Source organism: Pezoporus wallicus, unplaced genomic scaffold, assembly GCF_028554395.1.
Source record: "Pezoporus wallicus isolate ANWC-B61680 ecotype Strahan unplaced genomic scaffold, APGP_CSIRO_Pwel_v1 contig_448, whole genome shotgun sequence".
Classification (NCBI taxonomy): Eukaryota; Metazoa; Chordata; class Aves; order Psittaciformes; family Psittacidae; genus Pezoporus; species Pezoporus wallicus.
Genome location: NW_026636279.1, coordinates 829101 through 849888, shown reverse-complemented (window position 1 = coordinate 849888; position 20788 = coordinate 829101). Strand labels below are relative to the sequence as shown.

General features: G+C 53.9%; 2 protein-coding genes across 3 annotated transcripts in view; one reads left to right on the top strand and one right to left on the bottom strand.

The window, feature by feature from the left end:
• Positions 1-11293, top strand: part of WWP2 (WW domain containing E3 ubiquitin protein ligase 2) — a 40938-nt gene extending 29645 nt beyond the window's left edge. For both annotated transcript variants that reach the window (XM_057399912.1, XM_057399913.1), the window contains 14 exons: positions 1750-1804; positions 3482-3563; positions 4175-4303; positions 4600-4678; positions 4813-4884; positions 4979-5067; positions 6185-6344; positions 7342-7475; positions 7591-7731; positions 8301-8421; positions 8753-8857; positions 9434-9530; positions 10374-10446; positions 10673-11293. In XM_057399912.1, the coding sequence (XP_057255895.1) occupies positions 1750-1804; positions 3482-3563; positions 4175-4303; positions 4600-4678; positions 4813-4884; positions 4979-5067; positions 6185-6344; positions 7342-7475; positions 7591-7731; positions 8301-8421; positions 8753-8857; positions 9434-9530; positions 10374-10446; positions 10673-10772 (1437 nt within the window). In that variant the 3' untranslated portion in view covers positions 10773-11293. The remainder of the gene's footprint in view (positions 1-1749; positions 1805-3481; positions 3564-4174; positions 4304-4599; positions 4679-4812; positions 4885-4978; positions 5068-6184; positions 6345-7341; positions 7476-7590; positions 7732-8300; positions 8422-8752; positions 8858-9433; positions 9531-10373; positions 10447-10672) is intronic.
• A 1739-nt stretch (positions 11294-13032) lies between these two features.
• PSMD7 (proteasome 26S subunit, non-ATPase 7) lies at positions 13033-18723 on the bottom strand. The gene is made up of 7 exons (XM_057399911.1): positions 18535-18723; positions 17565-17656; positions 16776-16868; positions 15904-16001; positions 15520-15600; positions 14102-14193; positions 13033-13517 (listed from the first exon to the last, which is right to left on the bottom strand). Exons 1-7 carry the CDS (start codon positions 18606-18608, stop codon positions 13079-13081), a joined length of 969 nt encoding a protein of 322 aa, XP_057255894.1. The 5' UTR covers positions 18609-18723; the 3' UTR covers positions 13033-13078.
• Between the last annotated feature and the right edge of the window lie 2065 nt (positions 18724-20788).

Below are 20788 nucleotides of genomic sequence, written 5' to 3'. Positions count from 1 at the left end.
CAACTTGCCCTGGCCAGGCTCCGTGGAGAGCAGAGGGAGGGACTCGTGCTCCAAATTTAGCCTGATGGAACGATTGTACTTCTGGTACAATCTGCCAGTGGTGATGGCTCTGGCTTTTCCACCTTCCCCAAGGGGCTTTCTGCGTTGCCTTTCCCTCCCGTCTCTAGCATCCACTTGCCCTCCTTGCCGGGAGAGGAAGGTGGGGAGGTGATGGATGAGCAGTGCTGCAGCCCTGGGCGAAGCAGAGCATTCTCCACGCAGCCCCCTGCGGCGACCCATGGCTTGCAGGGGCCGGGGTGCAGCCAGGGACCACTCAGTTACCTCGATGACACAGAGCTGTGCCTGCATGCAGCATCTCTTGCACCAAGCAGCCTTCCTGGCACCGAGGGCCCAGGTTGTTCCCATGGGCTGTGGAGAGCTGCAGGAGGGCTGGATCCCCAGACCTCTGCCCCAGGCTCGTGTCCCTGCTCCGTTAATTTTAATTAGCTGGTTTTAGGTCACAGCGAGGTGATACTTCTGGACATGGCTCGGCTGTGGCTCTGGCCAGCCTGCCTGGGCAGGGAGAGAGTGGACACAGCCCGAGACCGAGGCACACCGTGCCGGGGCAGTGCCTCCTGTGCCCGGTCCTGGCACATGGGGTAGGGTACAAGAGACCTTGTAGAGGCACAGACTGTGCCGGCCCCATCCCTGTCGTCCTCCAGGACACCCCGGGGTGTTGGGCTGCCAGGGATGCCCCGAGTGCTGGCGCCTTGTCTTGGAGTGGGGAGGGGGTCCTGGCATTTCCTAAGCCCAGGATGCCTCCGATCCCCAGCCCAGCGCAGAGGCTGGGACGCGGCCCCTCTCCGGCAGCTGGTTTTCAGGAGGTGCAATTAAAATGCCTTGTTGGTAACAATGCGTTTCTTATTTAACCGTTAACAGCCTCGCAGGCCTCTTCCTCCCTGGACCCCGACTGTCGGGGCTGCACCTCCATCCCAAGGCACCCCCCCCTGGAGCTGGGCCGGGGGGGGCTCCGGCGCGGGGCAGGGCTCCAGCCTGCTCCCCCGTCCCCGGGGCATCCCCTGGTTCAGGCTGGGTGACGGCCGCCGGCTCTGCCCGCCCCGGGGAAGAAGAAAGGTGCTTTGTGCGTGGCCCCCAACCTGCGCGGGGCCGGGGGGGGGGGCAGCGGGGCGCGGAGCCGCCCGTCTGCGTGGGATGAATGTGGCCTCAGTGCGAGGGCATCCCGAGCTCCGCGCCCTGCCCGGGAGGAGGGGGCCGCCGGCCCGCCAGGAAGCGCTGGGCGTGGACTGGGTTTGTGGGAATGATTTCATTGGAAAGGCCTGCGATATTTTTTCCCCTCTTGTGTGTGGTTCTTGGGGGAGGCCGGAGGTGTATCTGCTGCGGACAGGCGGCGGGAGCACAGCGGCCGCGCGCATCTGGACCGCGCTCTGCCGTCCCGCTCCCCTCCGTGCGGCGCAGCCCCTGTCCCGCTGCCCCCTTGGCTGCCCCGGGCGCTGTTTAGTTTGTGCTTTTTTTATTTATTTATTTATTTATTTATTTATTTATTTATTTTTAACTCTTTGCCCCCCCCCCCCCCCCCCCCCCCCTTTCCCCTTGATGGTGCAAGTGGCTTTTTTTTCAGTTCTTTGGGAGCTGCAGGCTAAGGGGAGGTGAGTGGAGCCGGGCAGCTCAGCTCACCGCTGCGTTCCGCTCTTCCCGCTGTCCTGCGGCCCTGGGTTTATTTTGTGTTCTTGCCCTCTCTGTTGTCTCTAGTCATCCGGTGCTCCGCCTGACAATGATCCGCTCGGTCCCCTTCCTCCTGGCTGGGGTAAGTACTGAGCCACCTCACCTGCCTGCTGCCGTGCTTGCCGCACAGCCCCGATGGGGACTCCTCTGTCACTCAGAGCAGGACCCTGAGCGCACGGGGTGGTGCTGTCAGCAGCTCCTGCGTTCCCATCCCTGCTGTGAATGGGAATGTTGGCTGGGGAGCCAGTGTTCCCTGTGCTCTGGTGCATGGGGGGCTGAGTCTGCCTGTGATTAGCACAAACTCTGATTTGAAATCCAGCTTTTTTTCCACCTTCTCCTGGAGGAGTTCCCAGCCTCTTTCAGCTGCTGGATGCAGAAGTGCTTGTGGTTGTTCTTTGGATGAGGGGAGAGGTCTGGGGATCCAATTCCTTGCTCATCCCCAGACCCCTCCTCTGTCGAGCAGGGATCCATCCTGCTGCTGTGTGTGCCTTCTGGGATGCTCTGCCTCAGCCCACAGTGGCGCTGGGATCTGGCTGGAGCTGGGCTGCTGTCCTGCCCCCGTGGGCCAATCATCATGTGCTGGGAGGTTTTGAAAGGTCCCTGCGCCATCCCCAGCGAAGAGCGGCCCCCTCCATGGCAAGAGCATCCCTGGAGAGGGCAGGCTGGGATGGTCGTGGGTGCAGATGAGCTGTGCTGTGCCAGGCAGGGAGGATAGGAGAAGAGTTAAAACTGTGGGAGCTTAGAGCAGGACAGAGGGCTCAAGGCTGCTAAGGGGGTCTCCAGGGGCAGGGTCTGTATCGGAACAGTGCTGGAGCCTTTGCTGCCATGCTGGGTGGTCCACCTCCTGCATTGCCAATGAGAGGGACCCCATCCCTGGTGTAGGCTGAACAGACTGGGGGGGGGGCACAGCTCTGCGTGAGGATGAGCACCTTGGGGTGGGGATCCCCAGCATGGAGATGAGGTCCCGGAATGGCTGCAGTCCCAGTCACTGTACATGAGGTCTGCTGGAGCTGCTCCCGTGGTCTGCGGGTGCTGCGGAGCGAGGGGGGCCTGGTGAGTGTGAGGTGACAGCGTGCGTGCAGGGCGTCCCGGGCGGCATGGAGCAGGGCCCTCGTGTGCGGGGAGTGACGCAGGCACATGGAGGAGGAGGAGGAGGAGGTGTGTGTTGTGTGGGGCGCACAGGCTGAGGGGGTGCGGCAGCAGGCGGAGGGGTGAGAGGCAGAGCAGGGTTGTTGGGCATGCAGGTGGGATGAGAGGGGCTGGTGGGGTGGGTGCAGGATCGTTAGTGGGTCAGGGCACATGGTGCCCAGCCATGGCTGGGAGGCTTTGGCTATTCTGAGTGTTCAGCATGGCCACAAAGGGAGTTGGGATGCATTTGAGGAGGCATCTGCAGATCCACAGGGAGGGATGTGGGCTTGCAGAGCACTGTGTGTCTGAAAGGGGGTGCGTGTGCTCCCTGCCCAGTGAGGTGCACGGCTCTTGTGCCAGCCAGGCAGTGCATTGGCAGGGCTGGCCTTTGCCATGGAACCTCCTGCTTACTGGAATTCCCTGGAGCCTACATGCAGCAGCTTGTGCATGTAGAAGAAATACAGGGGCTTTATTCTGCCTTTTCCAGGTGAGCCCGGGCAGTGGTGGCAGGCAGTGGGATGGAGGAGCTGACAAACTTCTCTGAGCTGGGAAGGGGAGGACTGTTGCTGGGACTGTGTGCCAGCACGGGCCGGGGCGCTCCATCTAATGCTTCCTCTCCTTTTTCTCGTAGAGAAGAGACAGGACAATGGGCGAGTGTATTACGTGAACCACAACACACGGACCACCCAGTGGGAAGACCCTCGCACACAGGGGTAGGCAGCCTGAGGGGAGAGCAGAAAGGATGCTTGTGGTTTTGGAAGTTCCGTGCAATGGGCTATTTGGGAGCTGAGATCTGTTTGTGACGGGGGTCTGAGCAGGCTGCTTTGCTGGGGAACCAAAAACACCAAGAACCGCAGGCAGCACGCAGGCAGTGCTGGAGCTCCGGAGGGTGGGAAGCTGCAATCCTTGGCATTGTGGAGCAGCTCTCCAGCTTTCAGGAGCTGAGGGTAGAGATGAGGAAGTCACAGGGAAGACTGGGCAGAAAGAGGTGCTTTCTCCTTGCCCTGTTGCCTTCCTGCAGGGCTCTCCTTGGGTTCCTGAGAGCTCTGGGTTGTGGTTCTCCAGAGACCTGGCCCGGGCCTCCACTGAGGCTGCCTGTGCTGCAAACAGGGGGTGAAGCTGTAGCTGTGTCCAAAAGTGCAGCCCAGGCTGGGCTCCTGGCTTGGGGTGCAGGCGGGTTGCTTGCTAATCCCATACCGTGAATCCTTCCTTTGTGGGGCACGGAGCTGAGCTGCAAGTTGAAGGTGATCCCCACAGGCTGTAGTACGACAGGGGCTGTAGGTCAGGGTGAGGTGTGTGCCTGGTGACCTTTCCTTGTCGTCAGGATGATCCAGGAGCCGCCACTGCCGCCCGGCTGGGAGATGAAGTACACAAACGAGGGTGTGCGCTACTTCGTGGACCACAACACTCGCACCACGACCTTCAAGGACCCGCGCCCAGGATTCGAATCTGGGTAAGTGCTTCTGGGCTGAGCCCCTCACCCTGCAGCCAGGCTGCACACTGGGAGCTGGGGCTGCCTGCTCACAGCTTGTGCCTTCCTGTGGGCATGACAGAGAGTGGGGGAGCTGGGTCAGCTCTGTTGCGCAGACACCGAGCAGTGCGTTTAGGGGCTCGCGTTTGGCTCTGATAGAACAGAGCTGCACCCCAGAGATCATCCTCCTGCCTGGGAGGCCATGAGGCTGCTGGGACCAGGCAGTTCACACCAGGGCAGGCAGGGATGCTGAGACAAGGCCTGTGCTGCTTTTGCAGGAGCAAGCAGGGTGGCTCCCCGGGAGCGTATGACCGGAGCTTTCGCTGGAAGTACCACCAGTTCCGCTTCCTCTGCCATGTGAGTAGAGTGGCCAGAGGGCCCTGCAGGCTCAGGGCTGCTGTGCTGATGGGTGCGTGGATCCCTGACCCTGTGGGTGAGAGGAGCTGCTGTGCCAGCCTGCACAAAGCCTCGTGTCTCTGCCTTGCTTGCAGTCGAACGCGTTGCCCAGCCATGTGAAGATCAGCGTTTCCCGGCAGACGCTCTTTGAGGACTCCTTCCAGCAGGTGAGGAGGTGTCAAGGCTGCAGCTCCTACAGTGGAGGTATGGAGCCAGCCCTTGCACCAGCCACTGGTGACAATTCTCCTTGCACCTCCCCAGATCATGAACATGAAGCCATACGACCTGCGGCGCCGCCTGTACATCATCATGCGGGGAGAGGAAGGCCTGGACTATGGTGGCATCGCCAGGTGAGCACCGGGTGCTGGACCGTGTACCTGCTGCTGAATGGGACTGTGGTGTGGAGCCCTAAGGGCAGTGCAGGCACTTGGGTCTGTCTGGCAGCTGCCCCAGGTCCCCAGCCTTTCTGCAGCACCTGCTTGGGCAGAGGAGCCCAAGGGTGTTCCAGTGGGAAACAGTGTGAGTTTTAGGAACAGTGGGACACCCTGAAGGCCTGTCCCTGGCACAGAGAGGACTGGGGAACCCAGCGTGAGCTCTCCTGCTACCCCTGGGACATGGGGTGATGAGTGAAGCAGCCTCTTCTCCCCACAGCCAGCAGGCCCTGGTGTTTCCTGGGACAGTTGGTGTGTGCCAGGCATGGTGCCTACCCCGAGGGTGGTGTTACCACAAAGCACAGGCTGTGTCTCAGCTGTAGGGGGGTCCTGTGCCCCCATCAGGCCCCACTGGCTCACTTGGGGTGTCTGCCTTGGTGGTGGGCTGTTGCTTCCCTGCCTGCTGCTGTTCCACCACTCGACTGCCGTGCTCTTACCTGCTCCTCCTTTGTGGAGCTGCTGCCCCCGGCTCTGGTGCAGGGGCTCCTGCTCTCCACCTCTCTGTGTCCTGCCAGTGGTTTTACCCTATGGTAGGTTACGTCATGCTGTTCTACCACAGGGTAGAACCACGGACAGGATGCTGGGGCTGCCTCTGCATCCGAGGACTCCCGTCTCCCTGCACAGCCGGGGGAGCAGAGCCAGGACAGTTCCCATCCAGCGCTGCTTTGAGCTTGGGATGGAGCTCCCGGGGAGAGCGTGTGTGGGCAGACTTGGGGTGGGTGTGCACAGCAGCACGTGTGTACGTGTGCAACAGCCTGGGTGGGACTGAGCCGCGTGGTGCCTGCCGGGGTGCCCAGTTCTGCAGGTGGGGGGATGTTTGTTGCTGGTGTCTGCAGAAGTGCTTCACAAACCAGACAGAGCACCCCTGGGGTGGAGGAGACCCTCACCAAGTCACGCTAGTGTCCAGTACTTGCAGCAGCACCCCGTGGAGATAGGGACCTGGTTTGTGCGGGCTGTGGAGCTGTGGAGCCACTGGGGCGCAGCCCCTGGCTCCTCGAGCTGCTCGTCACTGTGTTCCCCCTTCCTCTTGCCCCAGGGAGTGGTTCTTCCTCCTGTCCCATGAGGTGCTCAACCCCATGTACTGCCTCTTCGAGTACGCTGGCAAGAACAACTACTGCCTGCAGATCAACCCTGCCTCCTCCATCAACCCCGACCACCTCACCTATTTCCGCTTCATTGGCCGCTTCATCGCCATGGTAAGAGCCCAGGGGCCGGGGAGGGAATGGGGTACGAGACGCTTCATTCGCATGCCCCACGGAGCAGGGGCCTTGCAGGGGGTGGGGTGGTCAGTGGGGCAGCTCTGCCTGCCATGGCTGTGCTCAGCTTGGTGTCGTTGCCTTCCTTAAGCCCCTTCTTGCTCAGGTGTGGGTCCGTGGAGGGGTTGCAGTGGGGAGGCTGCGTGTGGTGTGTTTTAAATCCAAGGAACGGCTGCAGGGCCGCAGGGGACCTGGTTTCCCAGGGGCGGTGCAGGGATGGCTCCAGGTCTCTGGCTGCCACCCCAGGTGCTGTCGGGTCTGCAGCTCCAGGCACTATTTTTAGCCCCGGCAGTGTGAGATTTTCCAGCTGTCCAGGCCCCGGAGCGACTCGTCCTCTTCGTGTTGCATTCCCCAGGGCCAAGGTGCTGCGGGTTGCGCTGCCCTGGGCTGGCAGGGGGGCTGGCAGGGGCTTCCTGAGTGTGGGGAGGGGTCCCTCGCCCGCAGCCCTGTGAGGTGTGCGTTGGAGGTGGCTGTGAGCTGCTCTGGACCCTGCTCTGCCCTGCCCTGTGCCTTGCAGGATACCAATAAAACCCCAGACTATTACTCACTGCTGGGCTGTTCTAGACAAGCGTCTGCATTATTTTTGGCTGCCTTTGCTTTGGGGCTCCTGGAAGCCAGGGATTCAGGGAAGCCACAGCACAGCTCTGTTTAAACAAGTGCTCTTAATAGAGCTGTGAGGGGAGAAGGAGACACGGTGGAATTCATGGTGGGGTGGGGAGGGGAGGGGAGAGGGGCTGCGAGCACTGGGCCATGCTGCAGCCCTGGGGGGAGCCTGCGCCTCCCCATGGCGTTTGCCAGCCGGGAGCGAGTGCTGCAGCTCTGGGACCCTGGGGGCGATTCCCTCTTGCTCTGTGGCTGCCCCAGTGGTGGAGCATGATCCCGCCCCACAGCTCTGTCCTGGCATTCCCCATGACCTGGTGTCGCTTTCCCATTGCAGGCGCTGTATCATGGGAAGTTCATCGATACCGGCTTCACGCTGCCCTTCTACAAGCGGATGCTGAACAAGCGCCCCACGCTGAAAGACCTCGAATCCATCGACCCCGAGTTCTACAACTCCATTGTCTGGACAAAGTGAGTGCCTCATGCTCCCTCCTGGCCCTGCTGTGTTGCGCTGTGGGGAGGCAGTGCTCCTTCCCACGGCCTCTCGCTGCTGCCCAGTTCCTCACATCCCGGTATTCTCCTACAGGGAGAACAGCCTGGAAGAGTGTGGCCTGGAGCTGTACTTCATCCAGGACATGGAGATCCTGGGCAAGGTGACCACCCATGAGCTGAAGGAGGGTGGCGAGAGCATCCGGGTGACTGAGGAGAACAAGGAGGAGTACATTATGTGAGTGGCCATGCCGAGGCCCTTGACAGGCCCTACCCTTGCTGGCTGCAGCGCAGTTCTGGGGTGGGAACATGGGGCTTGGGACGTGGCTGCCTCCCTGGGCTACGTGGCCTGTGACAAGTATGGGCTGGCGCAGTCGGCCGCGCTCCGCTGCGGTCTGGCTTGCTGCTGGCTGGGCAGTTGCCAGTACTTTCAGGAAAGAGGAGAGGGGAGAGAGGGTGAGACTTCTCTCCCTGTCCCGTGGCTGCTCACCCTGCCTGGCTGCTGCTGGGCAGGCTGGGGGCTGCCAGGGCCATGTCCTCCTGCTGATGCTAGGCTCCAGCCAAGGGACGTGGTTTGCACCCCTCAGTCTCCTGAAGGCTGCTGGTCTGTGCTCGGGGCTGCTGCTCATCAGAGGCAGACAGAGAAGCCCACTAGTGGGGAACCCTGGTGATCTGCAGGAGCCCCTCTTCCCCTCCCCACGCACCCCTGTGGGTCCTGGGCCCTCCCTGCTGGTGGGAGGAATGGTGATGGTTCCTGTGCCGGGCCAGCAGTGCTGGCTGCCTGCCGACCTCTGTCTGCCTCCCCAGGCTGCTCACGGACTGGAGGTTCACACGGGGTGTGGAGGAGCAGACCAAGGCTTTCCTGGATGGCTTCAATGAGGTGGTGCCACTGGAGTGGCTGCGGTACTTCGATGAGAAGGAGCTGGAGGTGAACCGGTGCCTTTTGCTGGGATGGGGACATGGAGGTTTTGGTGCTTCCCAGCTGCAGGCTGCCTGGGAATGGCATGTGGTGATGGGCTACGTTCACAGCCTTTGCCACTCAGCTCTGCTGATGGGGAGGTGGTTGGATCTGTGGGGTGGCTCTGTTGGGTCTGTTAGCAAGAAAACATCTCGTTAGAGGCACGGGATTCCTCCAGACAGCTCTGTTGTCCAGTATTGGGAGTCTGTGCCTTAGGAAGCCTGGCAGTAGAAGAGTCAATGCTCTGAAGGGCGGGTAGAAAGCCCTGGTTCTGTCCCTGCTGACTGTCCCCTGTCCCCAGCTGATGCTGTGCGGCATGCAGGAGATCGACATGAATGACTGGCAGAAGAACACCATCTACAGGCACTACACCAAGAACAGCAAACAGATACAGTGGTTCTGGCAGGTGAGTCCCAGTGCCAGCAGCATCTGTGACCTGCTCCAGAGCCCTGGGATCATCCTTTGCCCATGGCCTGGGCAGGCAGGGCTGGGTTGGGGCGGGCAGCCTCGCAGGCTGTCAGGAAGAACAAAATACAACCGCGAGCACGTGTTCAGTAAGAAGCATTTGGCTGTGGCTGGCAGAGGCCCCGGTGCTGCTGCTGAGGACAGCAGGCAGCACTTAGTGGTCAGCGTGCTTCTAGCAATAGCTGCTGTTCTTGGGCAGGGTGACAGAAGGGGATGACATGTAATAGAGCTGAGCTGGTTTGGGTGGTGCTGCCCTGTGCTGGCCAGGAAAGAAGTGGGTTGGAAACGGCTCAGAAGGAGTACAAATCTGGGCAGAGCTGCTCCTTACAGGCCCTTTGGGATGCGCTCCTCCTTGAGGATGCAGGATGGAGGTGAGGGCTGGACTACCCTGGGCTATATTGCAGGGCATGGGGTATTCATGGTAGGAGCCGTGGTGCAGGATGGTGCCCCATGCCCGGCTGAGCTGCAGGCGTTGGGGTGGCGGGGCTCCCATTCTTCTGCCATGTCCTTGTCATAGGTGGTTAAAGAGATGGACAACGAGAAGAGGATCCGGCTGTTGCAGTTCGTGACGGGGACGTGCCGCCTGCCTGTCGGGGGGTTCGCGGAGCTCATCGGTGCGTGTGCCTGGGGCTCCTAGGGGGCTGTGGCCGGGTGCGGGGGCTGATGGTGAAACCTGGGTGTCCCTGAGTCCATCACAGAGCGTGAGGCAGCCGCAAGCAGTGAAGTGGCTGCGACATCTGAACGTGGTGATTTCATCTGGTGGAGTGCTGTTACCAGACACATTCCTTAGCCATGAACCGTGCCACCACAGTTAACTTTGTTGGTCCAGTTTGTAATCCCATTTTGAATGAGATTTGTTTTTCGATTTAGTTTTGATTTCTGTGTGATGAAAACCCCTTTCCAGAAAACCACAGTGTGGCATTATTCTGCTCTCACACTTTAATTTGCTACTTTTTGGGGCCTGTACCAGCCTTTCCCTTACTTTCCTGGAATTGGTGTTGAGCTAACTTAACCCACTTGTATATTCTTGCTGGCAAATAAGGTTTTTCCAGCCCCCTGGAACTTCTCCAGCATTCACAGTCAGTTCAAAAGTGACCTCAGTGACTCAGACTTCCTGAGCAACGTCCTTTAAAACTCTCAGATGGACCCACTCAGACCTCTGGGTCCATGGAGAAATATGTTTTATCCCTTGTTGTTTAACCATCCTGCTTGGAAGCTGTGCTGTTCCCTCTCTGTGCTGTCAGTATGCATTTCAGCTTTCTCCCTTCTTCTTTCTTATACATCCTCTCTGCAGAGGGGTCAGAACAAGCAATGAGTCCTGCTATGGACTTATCCCTGATGTCTTTCTAGCATCATAAAGGGGAGTGATGGTGCTCAGTTGGCTACTGGTGCGTTGGAGGGTTTTCTTTTTCAGCTTCTGGTCATGTAATGGTATTTGCTGTGCTTGTAATTAACAGGCAGCAACGGGCCCCAGAAATTCTGCATCGATAAAGTTGGCAAAGAGACGTGGCTGCCTCGGAGCCATACATGGTAAGTCATTTCTCCTCAGCCCTGTTAGGAGAATGTGGGGACAACCACAAGCAGCCTTTGCGAAGCTGCATGGGGCCCCGGGCACCCTCTGTACTGTACATCTGCGTTCCCATGGGACGTAGCTGCCATTCCTGGCTGCTGCGTGTGGCTGAGGTGGGAAAGGGTCCTGCTGTGGGGAGGAGGATGGGGATTGCAGCGCTGCTCACAGCCTCTGCTGTCTCTCCAGCTTTAACCGTCTGGATCTCCCTCCCTACAAAAGCTACGAACAACTGAAGGAGAAGCTGCTTTATGCAATTGAGGAGACGGAAGGGTTTGGACAGGAATGATGGAGCTTTTGGGACTTTCCCAGATTGGGGAGGGCCCTGGAGTGCTGCTGGGCGTGAGATGCTGCCCGCAGAGCTTGGCGCTAAGCCCTCTCCGCAGGATGGTGCACAGGATGTGCATATGCTGTTGCTCTTGTTCTTGGCTGCAATCTGTATTAAAGCAGCCCTGGGGGAAACTGGTCTATGTTTTCCTCCCCAAAGAAATCTGAGGGGTGACAAGAAGTGTTTACATCTCTTGCCCCTCTCTGGTTCTGCTCAGCTCACGAGGGATGGGGATTGACACAGAGGGGATGGGGGAAAAGTGCTTGGCAGGCAACACGAGGTGCACAGAGGTTCTCTGATCCCCCCTTGCAGACACAGTTAAATGTGATCTGGTTTTGGCATAGGCTGTTTTTGTCCCAGGTGTTTTCTGCCTTTTCATGGCCCTGTAGTAGATGCAGGTGAGGAGGGGAAATGGTTCTTGAACAGACTCTTGGGTCACTTTTGGGTCTTATCCTTCACCAAGCAAAGGTAATGGGGAACCAGAGTTGTGCAAGGGCCACGATGGCCCCTTCCCGTGCCAGACTCAAACCACCCGAAGCCAGAGCCCAGCAACATGTCTGTTATGTGCTTGATTTGCAAACTTGTGGCCCCTTTGCAATTGTATGTGTCCTGAGTTAAGTGGTTTATTGCTTGGAGCTGGTGCTCCACAGAAGCCTTGGGGTCTCTGGTCATGTTGGGGCACATCTTTCCTTTACCTGGTTATGGATTCAGCCCAGACTCCCTATTTCCTTTGTCACCGGCTGGCTGGTGGCAGGAGCTTCTGAAGCTGTGGGTGAGGGCAGGATCAGGCCTGTGTCCCTTGTCTGGTTGCCGCCTCTGCTTCCCCGTGTCCCTTCTGTGCACGAGGGGATATGGACCCACGTGAGCGTTGATGTACATAGCTGTACATAAAAGAAGTCTGTGGATACAAGACACCGCAATAGCTTTTGACTTGTAACTGAATAGTTTTGTACTGCACCATCCTGCCTCAGCCATACCGACTTCTTGTGCAATAAATGATAAAGCAGCTGCCAAGGTGTGTGTTCCTGTCAGTGTGCGACGTGGGGGGACAGCCTGGTGCAACCGCCGGGGTGTCTGGGCTGTGATGGGCACTCAGAGCTCCTTAGTGATGTAGTTAAGTATTTTTGCCATGCACACACTGTGCAGTAGGATCAGGCTTCATCCAACATCTAATTCAGGTGGCTTGCCAGAGCTCAAGCCTGCCTCCCTGTGCCGCCGTGTGAAACTGAGAGCAGCACCAATGGAACAGAACTGGGTGCATGAGGCCAGCAGCTGCAGCCTTGTGGTGTTTAGTGAGAACTAAAGCAGAGCTAAACAAACCCATTCCTGTCATTGGGACAACCTATATCGTGTAATTTTGCCATGATTTTGCTTTTCAGCAGCTGCCTTGCCTCGTCAGTTCTTTGTGTTAATTTGGAAGGTTTATTTGGGGGCTGTATTTTGGTTATTTTTAATAGCCTGTACTTTGTGAGTGATCCTTGCTTAGTGCCAGCCCCGTTCCAGCAGGAATACTTCCATTGCTGCTGGCACTTTCCACTCTCCTGGCATCACTGTGCTGATGCAGCACTTGTGGTCACCTGGAGCCCCGGGTGCTGTTCCAGCCCTGGCCAGGGTGGTGGCAGGAATCCACCTTCTCTCCCCTCCATCTCTCCAGGCAGAGCATCACACTAGGCCTAAGTTCAGCTTTTATCTACTTCTTTTTCAAGTGACAGGTAGCAAGAGCCAGCCCCAGTCTTATCATCACTGGCCAGACAGAAAGGACAGCAAAAAAATAAGATTAAGCTGTACCTTCTGCTTGGCTAGTATAAAAAACAGCACCAGCCCCTTCATTAGTAACTGTGTGATACTTCATGAACTTGGCCCTTCCTGCTCAGCTCAAAAATGAATTCATATGAGCAAAGTGGTTTTCACCCAGGAGTGAAAACTTGGTAAGACCAGACTTCATCTGAAGCCTAACAAAGCACCTGGTAGAAATGCTCAGCTGCTGGCCTCAATGCTTTGGTGGCCCATGCCGGGGAGGAAGAGTGCTGCACTAAACAAACAACACATTTCCCCCCGTTTCTCAGCCCTCCCTGGCTGGGTGCTGAGGCCTGCTGCCCACGGCTGCCTGCTTGAGAAAAATCTCTGCAGCCATGTCATGATGAGCACAAAAAGCAGATACCAAAGTAGAGGAAAGCAGAGCAGTGACCCTCCAAGAGACAGGAATCCAGCACCAAAGTGATTTAGTTTACAAGATCTTTAATTTACAAATAAAAAACCTACACATTTTACTTTTTCTCCTTTTTCTCCTCTTTCTTGACATCACTCTTCTCCTTGTCTTTCTCCTTTTCATCTTTTCTCTCCTTTTTACTGTCTTCTTTTTCCTGTCCTTCTTTCTTCTCTGCGTCCCTGTTGGCAATCTTGTTGTTAATGAGGTTGTGCAGGGCAACCACAGAACGGATGAGAGAAGCCAGGTAAACCACCACCATTTGGTCATTGGTCTTCAGATAAAAGGCCTTGACAAACTCTTGCAGGTTGACGTCTGGTAGCAGGTTAAAGACATCCTGGAGGTGGTAGATGATCTGGTGGTTGATGGGGAGTTTGCCCATGGCTACTTTCTCTAGGTAGCTCCTGATGTCCAGAAGCTTGGAGTTCAGTCCCTTCAAGCCATGGACCTGATTTGTGATCCGCTGGGACAGTGTGCCCACGGTGGTGTCCTTGATATCCCTGAAACACCCACCACAGAAGGAATCAGCATTAGAATATTACTTTGCATTCTCATTAGCAGCTGGGCCCATTAAGAGCTCTTTCCAGCTTAAAAAGCAAATCTGTTTGAAGCACTAGCAAAATGAATGTGCCCAGTCAAAGAAGGAGCACAAGCAGCTGTATGTTACAAAGTATATCTACAATAGATCACTGATGTATCCTGTGGTGTGTGCATGTTCTCTCTGGAATAATATTTGTAGCACTGGTTGAGAGGGTGAGAAAAACAACAGTATTTCAGAGGGTGACTGCTCACTCTTGTCCAGAGAGCTACAGAGCCACGAGCAATGTTCCCATTCAGCCCTCAAAAAACGATGTGATATCCTGCAGGTTTGATCGCATGAACATGTACTGTTTATCATCCTGTGAGTGGGCAGTCACACTTTTCAGCAGCAGTGAACAAACAGGGCAGGCGAGACTGCTAAGTGAATATGCAGTGAACATTTAAGTAGCACACTGAAGGGAAAGCTGGCACTCGGACACCAGATAGACTGGATCATGGTCCTAAGCAAGCCTCTTAAGAACACCTGAATGTTAAAGGTGCTTACCGTAACAAGTGTTCAACACCAACTTCCTCTGCCTCCTCTGCTCCAATCTCACTAGTCACGTGCTCAAACGTCTTGGAGGTTGGAGTGCCGTCCTTTGGGGCACAAGGATGGAGGAGATACGGTCAGACTGAGCCACGGGTATGAAGGCGCATGTGAACCAGCCAGCACAGGCATCCCCACGCGACCGGTGGGGCAGGTCATGCAGTGCCACCCTGTCAGATTAACTGATGCCTGTTTACAGGATCAGGAAGAGGCAGTGGCACAAATTATGTCAAAACAACACCTCAGGGGACTGCAGTACACATCTCAGGGAAGAAGGATGTAAGTGAGTCACAATACCTTTAAAAAAACACTGATTTTAGATTATGAGAAACTGTACTAATGAAACCAGCACAGTGGTTATACAGACTTCACAAGAAATCAGAGGAAAGGCTCTAATTGGATTTTTCTGGATTTAATGAGGGTTAACAACTGTTGCAAGTACAGATCTGTGAGCAACTTCTTCTTTCCTGTACTCTGTGTAATTTTCAATAGATGTATTTTGCTGGTTTATGAACTGGTGGGTAGAATGGAAGGTGCCTCTAAATATCACAACTATTTCTTACTTTCCTGACATAATTTTATTAGATTTCAGAATACCTGCTGTCATCCTGGTATTAGCTCTCAGCCAATTAGAAACATACACAATTCCAGAAAAAAAAAATAAAGTACCAGTATGGAACAATCTCATACAAAGTATAACTTACACACTGGATATTAAGAAAGATGTTTAAAAGATATACAGGCTGAATACCTGAGAATGCCTCAGAAAGGAAAAAGGGTCAAACTTACTTATATATATATCCAGAATGTAATTTAAATCAAAAACCTGCAAATGAAAAGCTACAGCCGACTTACTACTGTATGTTGTTTGTCTGCATGGTGCTGCAAGTGATGAGTGTTGCTCATGCCTGACTGACCTACCCACCACTGCCAGGTGCACAAATGAGTAAGCACACAATTACTCCAAGCCTTCTGCAAACAGGCTGATGTGTCAGAGCGACATCTTAAAAGCACTCCAGTCTGTGACTTCATTCATGGCCATGGACAAATCAGAAACAGATAAGAAGCATCTAAATCACATGGACCACTGGAGTTGCTGAATTCCTCAGGTCAAATGGTAACTTTTCTTCCAAGTGCACTGGCGGATGAAAGCTTTAGTTACAAATGCATGTATCATGACTGGGGTTTAACCTCTAATGTCAGCAGATTTTGGCTGCAAGTCACAGGCCCTCCCTAGTGAGTGCAACATCCTGTATGTCAAAGGCAACTGTGCACCATGGTATGTACATCTTTCAGAAAATAAGGCAATCTTAGAGGCCATCTTTTAACAGAAACCCAGTTCTAGGAAAAGGCAGAGAGACATGCCGAATACTCACATCGTGAACTTCTTCAACTGAAATATAAGCCTCTGTGGGCAGCCCCAGATCCTTTGGCTTCACATCAATAATCACCAACACCTGACGGAAAAAGCAAACATTTCAGAAACCTGAATTTCGTTCAAAGACCAGAAAAAAAAATCCCCACATCAGCTCTTCATTCCAGAGCAATGGTACGCTGGCTGCTCAGAGGTGTAAACTCCAGGCTCTGAGAAAAGACATCTATAGTTCTTTGATAAGACTCTGATCTGAGTACCTCAATACTTTTGCAGCTACCAGGTCTTTAACATGCTACATCACCAGTCACAAAGTTGGGGCCAAGGATTCCCAGATTCAGGGAGAGAGAGGACCCTGATCCCCCCACCAAAGAAGTGCTGTACTCACAGAGTTAGGACAGTATCTTTTCATCAGTTCGTTGATGGCGATGTCGTTCTTGTGCAGCTTAGGGCCTGTATGGTACCAACCAACTATTCTTTCTCTAGCTGAGCAAAACCAGAAAGGATTCTAAATCAGAACTGCGTGGTAAGACAATAGCAGAAAGATTTATGCAGATATCAAATTGGGAAAGGAAGGGTGAAAATCTGATATGTGTAGGCAGAAATAAATTCCAGCAAGCAAGGCAATGACATGGGTAGTGACACACAGTTTACTAATTGTACCTATCATAGCTTACTAACTGCATCTAACTTACTAACATCGTTCCTAGGTTTGTAACTGAACTGGACTATTTAATATGACTTATTAATTTTGCCGACAGCAGGATGCAACAGCTTGAAACTGACACCTAGAGATGCAAAAATTCTACAAATGCAAATTGTATCATGAGAATGACAGCTGGTCTCAGGACTAAGAAAATTCACAGGAACTGAAGTTATGACTGAACATTCTGCTCAAACTAAGTGGTAAAGACACTTTTTAACTTCAGGGCACATCTGTACAGAATGGATTTTAGAGAGAAAGCTCTGAAATTCTTCGGAAATAATGGCATTTTGAAATCTGAGTTATTCTGAAGATACAAAGCTGTCAGGAGTCTTGGGGAAACTAGCGAGGTATAAATTAATGTGTTAAGAACAAAAACCTACCTGCACAAATTAACCAGTGGAAAACCATCAGTGCAAGTGAAGCCATGCAAGGAATTAGCATGGAGTGGCTTCTTATGTGAGCAGTTAACTCTCAACCGTACTATGAATTCAATTCCCCATAGTCTTTGAAGATACTGGGAGTGTATCCCTAATGGCAAGAAGACTTCAACTTACCATTGACCTTCTTAAACATTCCATACATGTTCTCTAGATAGTCATGGTCTAGGAACCACACAGTATCATCCTTGTCATCTTCATCAAAAGGTACTGGGATTAAAACAAAATATTAGTATTTAAGAATCCAACTTTCAGAATAAAGATGCTTACAGAAAGACTGAGGGTTGGGATATCTTTGGCTGCTAAAGGACAGTGGATTTTAATCAGTTTCAACTGTTGTGCAACACTGCTGCCCAAGCTAACCTGTCATGTTCTCTCACGCAACGTCTCATCATTACTAACAGTTCACAACTGAAAAAAGAAATGCAAAACATTCTGGGAGTTATCCTTGGTGGGCAACATCAAGCATCAGAGAGAAATTCTCCTACATACAAAGTAACTTAGTAGTGTGCGTAGATATTTGATATGATAAACTGAATATCTCAGCAGACTCTGTAGCTTGTCAATCAAGAGCAGTCTACTTAAAAATTCGTTTTCTGTGTAGAACGCGTCTGATCACTTGGCAGAGGTCAGCAAGCCCAATGCAGCAAAACATCCATCAGCATTTTAAAAGAGGTTTACACCCGCTCCTGAAACATTCCACAGTGTGCAGGGAAGATGCAGCACAAGACTGGGCAGAATAGGTACATTTTTGACAACAGTAAGCATTTTTGTAAATATATAGGTTGTGTTGTACACGGAGGGAACAGTCTGTGCTCTCCCAGAGTGGCTTAAAAAAAACCCAAATGCAATTCAGCTCTTAAATAATTCAGTAGGTTTGAGGAAGGGCAGGACACCCAAACTCACCTGCAAAACTGTTGGACACATCCAGTATTTTTTTCTGCCATGAGCCCAGCAGCACACCGACGACTCGCTTCTGATTTCCAACTTTTCCTATTCTAAATGGAAAAGGCTGTGAGCTCCCACAACAAAAAGCCTAATTCAGGGAAGAAGGTGACAATGGACCCCTTGCTTTGCCCCTTGAATAGCACGCATGTTGGAAGGGAAGAAGAGGCGTTATGACTGTTTTATTACTGATTGTTAATTTACATCCAGAAAAAGGCATCTTAGTGCCCTCAGAATCAAAGCCTGCAACCCAGCGATGCAGAAAGAGGGCTGCAAGGTCCGACGGAGCTCACGAGGGCGTCAGGACCTGAAATCAGCACCGCTGCAGCCTCTCCGCAGGACAATGCGCTATAAAAAAGTGAGTAAGCGCTTACACTGCTCGGTGGCACCCACAGCTCGCTTTCGCAAGAGCAGGCTCGTTCGCCTTGTGAGATTTTTAGGTTTTGACATTAAAACTGCTTGGCAATCAGTGCAATTAAGTTAAACCATGCACGAGTTACACACGAGGTATTTAGGGGGCCATGACTTATGTTCCGCTCGGGAGCCCCGGCTTTTAGGATCAGAACCCGTTTCTCCCCTGCTCGTGTTCTGACCACCGGGACGTTGTTTCCGTGCCCTCATCGGGCCCAAGGAAGGCACCGACCGGACCGCCCTCGGAACACACCAGAGGCGGCAGCGGGCCGAGGGCTCGGGCGGCTCCCGCAGGCCGCGCTCCCGCCGCCACCGAGGCCCGGCGGCGCTGGGCACCGAGCGATCAGCCCGGGCCCGGGTGCTCCGCACCTCTCACAGCTCGGGGTTCCTCCCCATCGCGTTCTGCTCGGTCCGGGCCCCCTCCCCCGCGCCGCTTCCCTCCCGGCCCAGCCGGGCCCGGGCCCGGGCCCGTGACCGTGACTCAGCGCCGCGGCCGGGCCGCGCGCCCGGCCAGCCCTACCTGTTGAAGTGATCGACGACGCTGAGGAGCACCAGCGGGTGCACCACCACCCGGTCCACCGCCAGCTCCGGCATGGCGCCCACCCGGCCCCGCTCCGCCGCCAGCACGGCCCGACCGACCGCCGCTCCTCCCGCCCGCAGCAGGCCCGCTCCCCGCCGCGCAGCCCCGCTCCCAGCCTGCCCCGCGCCGGGGCGGAGCCACCGCCGCCATCTTTAAGAGGTCGTCGTCGGCAGGAGGGCGCCATCTTGGAGAGGTCGCAGGAGGCTGAGGCGCCGTCGCCATCTTGGGAAGGTGCGTCCCCTGCTGTCGGCAGCCCGGCACCATCTTGGGGAAGTCGGGCGGCTCCGCCCGGAGGCGATGGGCGGGCGCACGGGAGTGCTGTGCCCCGTTCTCTGCGGCAGGTCGGTGGCTGGCCCCGCCTGACGGGGGGCGGCTGCGGGGGCTTCTTCCTCTGAGCGGGGGCTGAGGGGACAGGGTGCGAGGGAGGCGGGTAGCGCCGTCCGGACACAGCCGGCGGGTCCCTTGCCCACCTAAGTGGCCAGAAAGAGCGTTTGCCCCATAATGCTTCCAGGGACAAGCGGTTTCAGGAGCTGGCCGGCCTTCCCCGGCTTCCTCTGCTCTTCTGGAAAAGAGCGTGGCATTTGCCTTTTCCTAGTTGTCAGGAACATCTAATCACCATGACCTTTAAAAACCGAGAGTGCAGCCTTAGAATGGTGTTGCAGTCTTATCATGACCACTAGACTGCAGGTTTAAAATGCAGGGGTGCTGTATTCTCATCTTGACTGAAAGTGGAAGTGCTAATAGCATATTGCAGGTGGTATTCTGATGTCCTTAGCTGTGTGCTTGCGTCAGCTTCTGTGTCTGCAGCTTCAGGAGTCATTGCAACCTGGGCTGGGAAAACTTCCGCACCTTGCCTCTTTTTCCAAAGCTTCAGGTAACTTCAGGGTTCCCAGTACCATGGTAGTAAAAGCCTATATAAATAGGCAGAAATCTTCATGACTTTAGTGTTTGCTTTCTTCCAAGGGGACTGTGTTAGGCTTATTTGTTTTGTAGGCATAACTAACATCCTTCAGTCTCCTATTTGTAAATGTTTTTCCTCCCTGAAGTATAACTTTCCTATATGTAAAGGAGAAACAGACTGACCTAAGCTGAGTGCTTCTTTGTAGCTGGGTTTATGTACCTCAGGAATAGGATCTATAGACACAGAACTCATCTCTTTAATTCTAGCAAGAAAATAGAATTTAAGGCTGTTATTCCTGAGTCTACCATGAGGACTTATTGACTTGAAAAGTGTTAGCAGAATTCTTGAGGATAGCTTCACTGTTTTTAAAGCATTATGTTATCCCTTATTTTCTACACTTTTCCCATGTTACATGTTTTTTGCATATTTTTCATGTCTGACCAAATAGCTATATTCTGGGTGAGTACTAGGAACCCTGACAGCCATCAGCATTTACAAACCTGAATCTAGATAAATTTAGTGCCGGGTGAGAGGTGGGTGACATGATCTTAGCCCAAGCCGAGCCCATGCACAAAAGCTGCTGTGATGCCCCATCCCTGGCAGTGTTCAAGACCAGGTTGGACACAGGGGCTCGGAGCAACCTGCTCTAGTGGAAGGTGTCCCTGCCCGTGGTAGGGCTGGGAACTGGATGAGCTTTAAGGTCCCTTCCAACCGAAACCACTCTGTGATTCTACGAAATCTATAGTTTGCGTTGCTGTTTAGCACCGTTTTACATGTAGCGTTCAGCAAGAGCAGCATTCATTTACAAACTCTACGAGAACTGGGGACCTCTCGTGGATATTTTTGGACGTTACATCCTTTAGGCTTATTTTTAAAACCAATTTCTGCTCGGGTTTTAGAGGTTTCTTCCAGCAGAGGGGGACCTCTGACCGTGAAATAATGGTACAGCCGGTGTTCTTGTCGCCTGTTTTATCAATATACATATAAAACTCAATGTTCAAATTAACTAGTTCAATAAGTAATTTAGCTCATTGATTTTTGGGCATATCCTAAGTGCCATTACAAGCTACGGATATTTTAAATGCCATTACCTAATAGAAGGAATGTTTTAAGCACCTTTTATTGATTTTATTACTGCTTTATTTTGCTGTCTTGGTTTAAAATCATTTTAACCACTCTGTCATCAAGAAGAAATATATCGTTGGTGAAATACAGTCAATTTCCCAAAAACCTTTGACATTGTTAAATAAGGAATTACAGTTGTTAAATCATGTCAGGCAATAACCAAGGGAC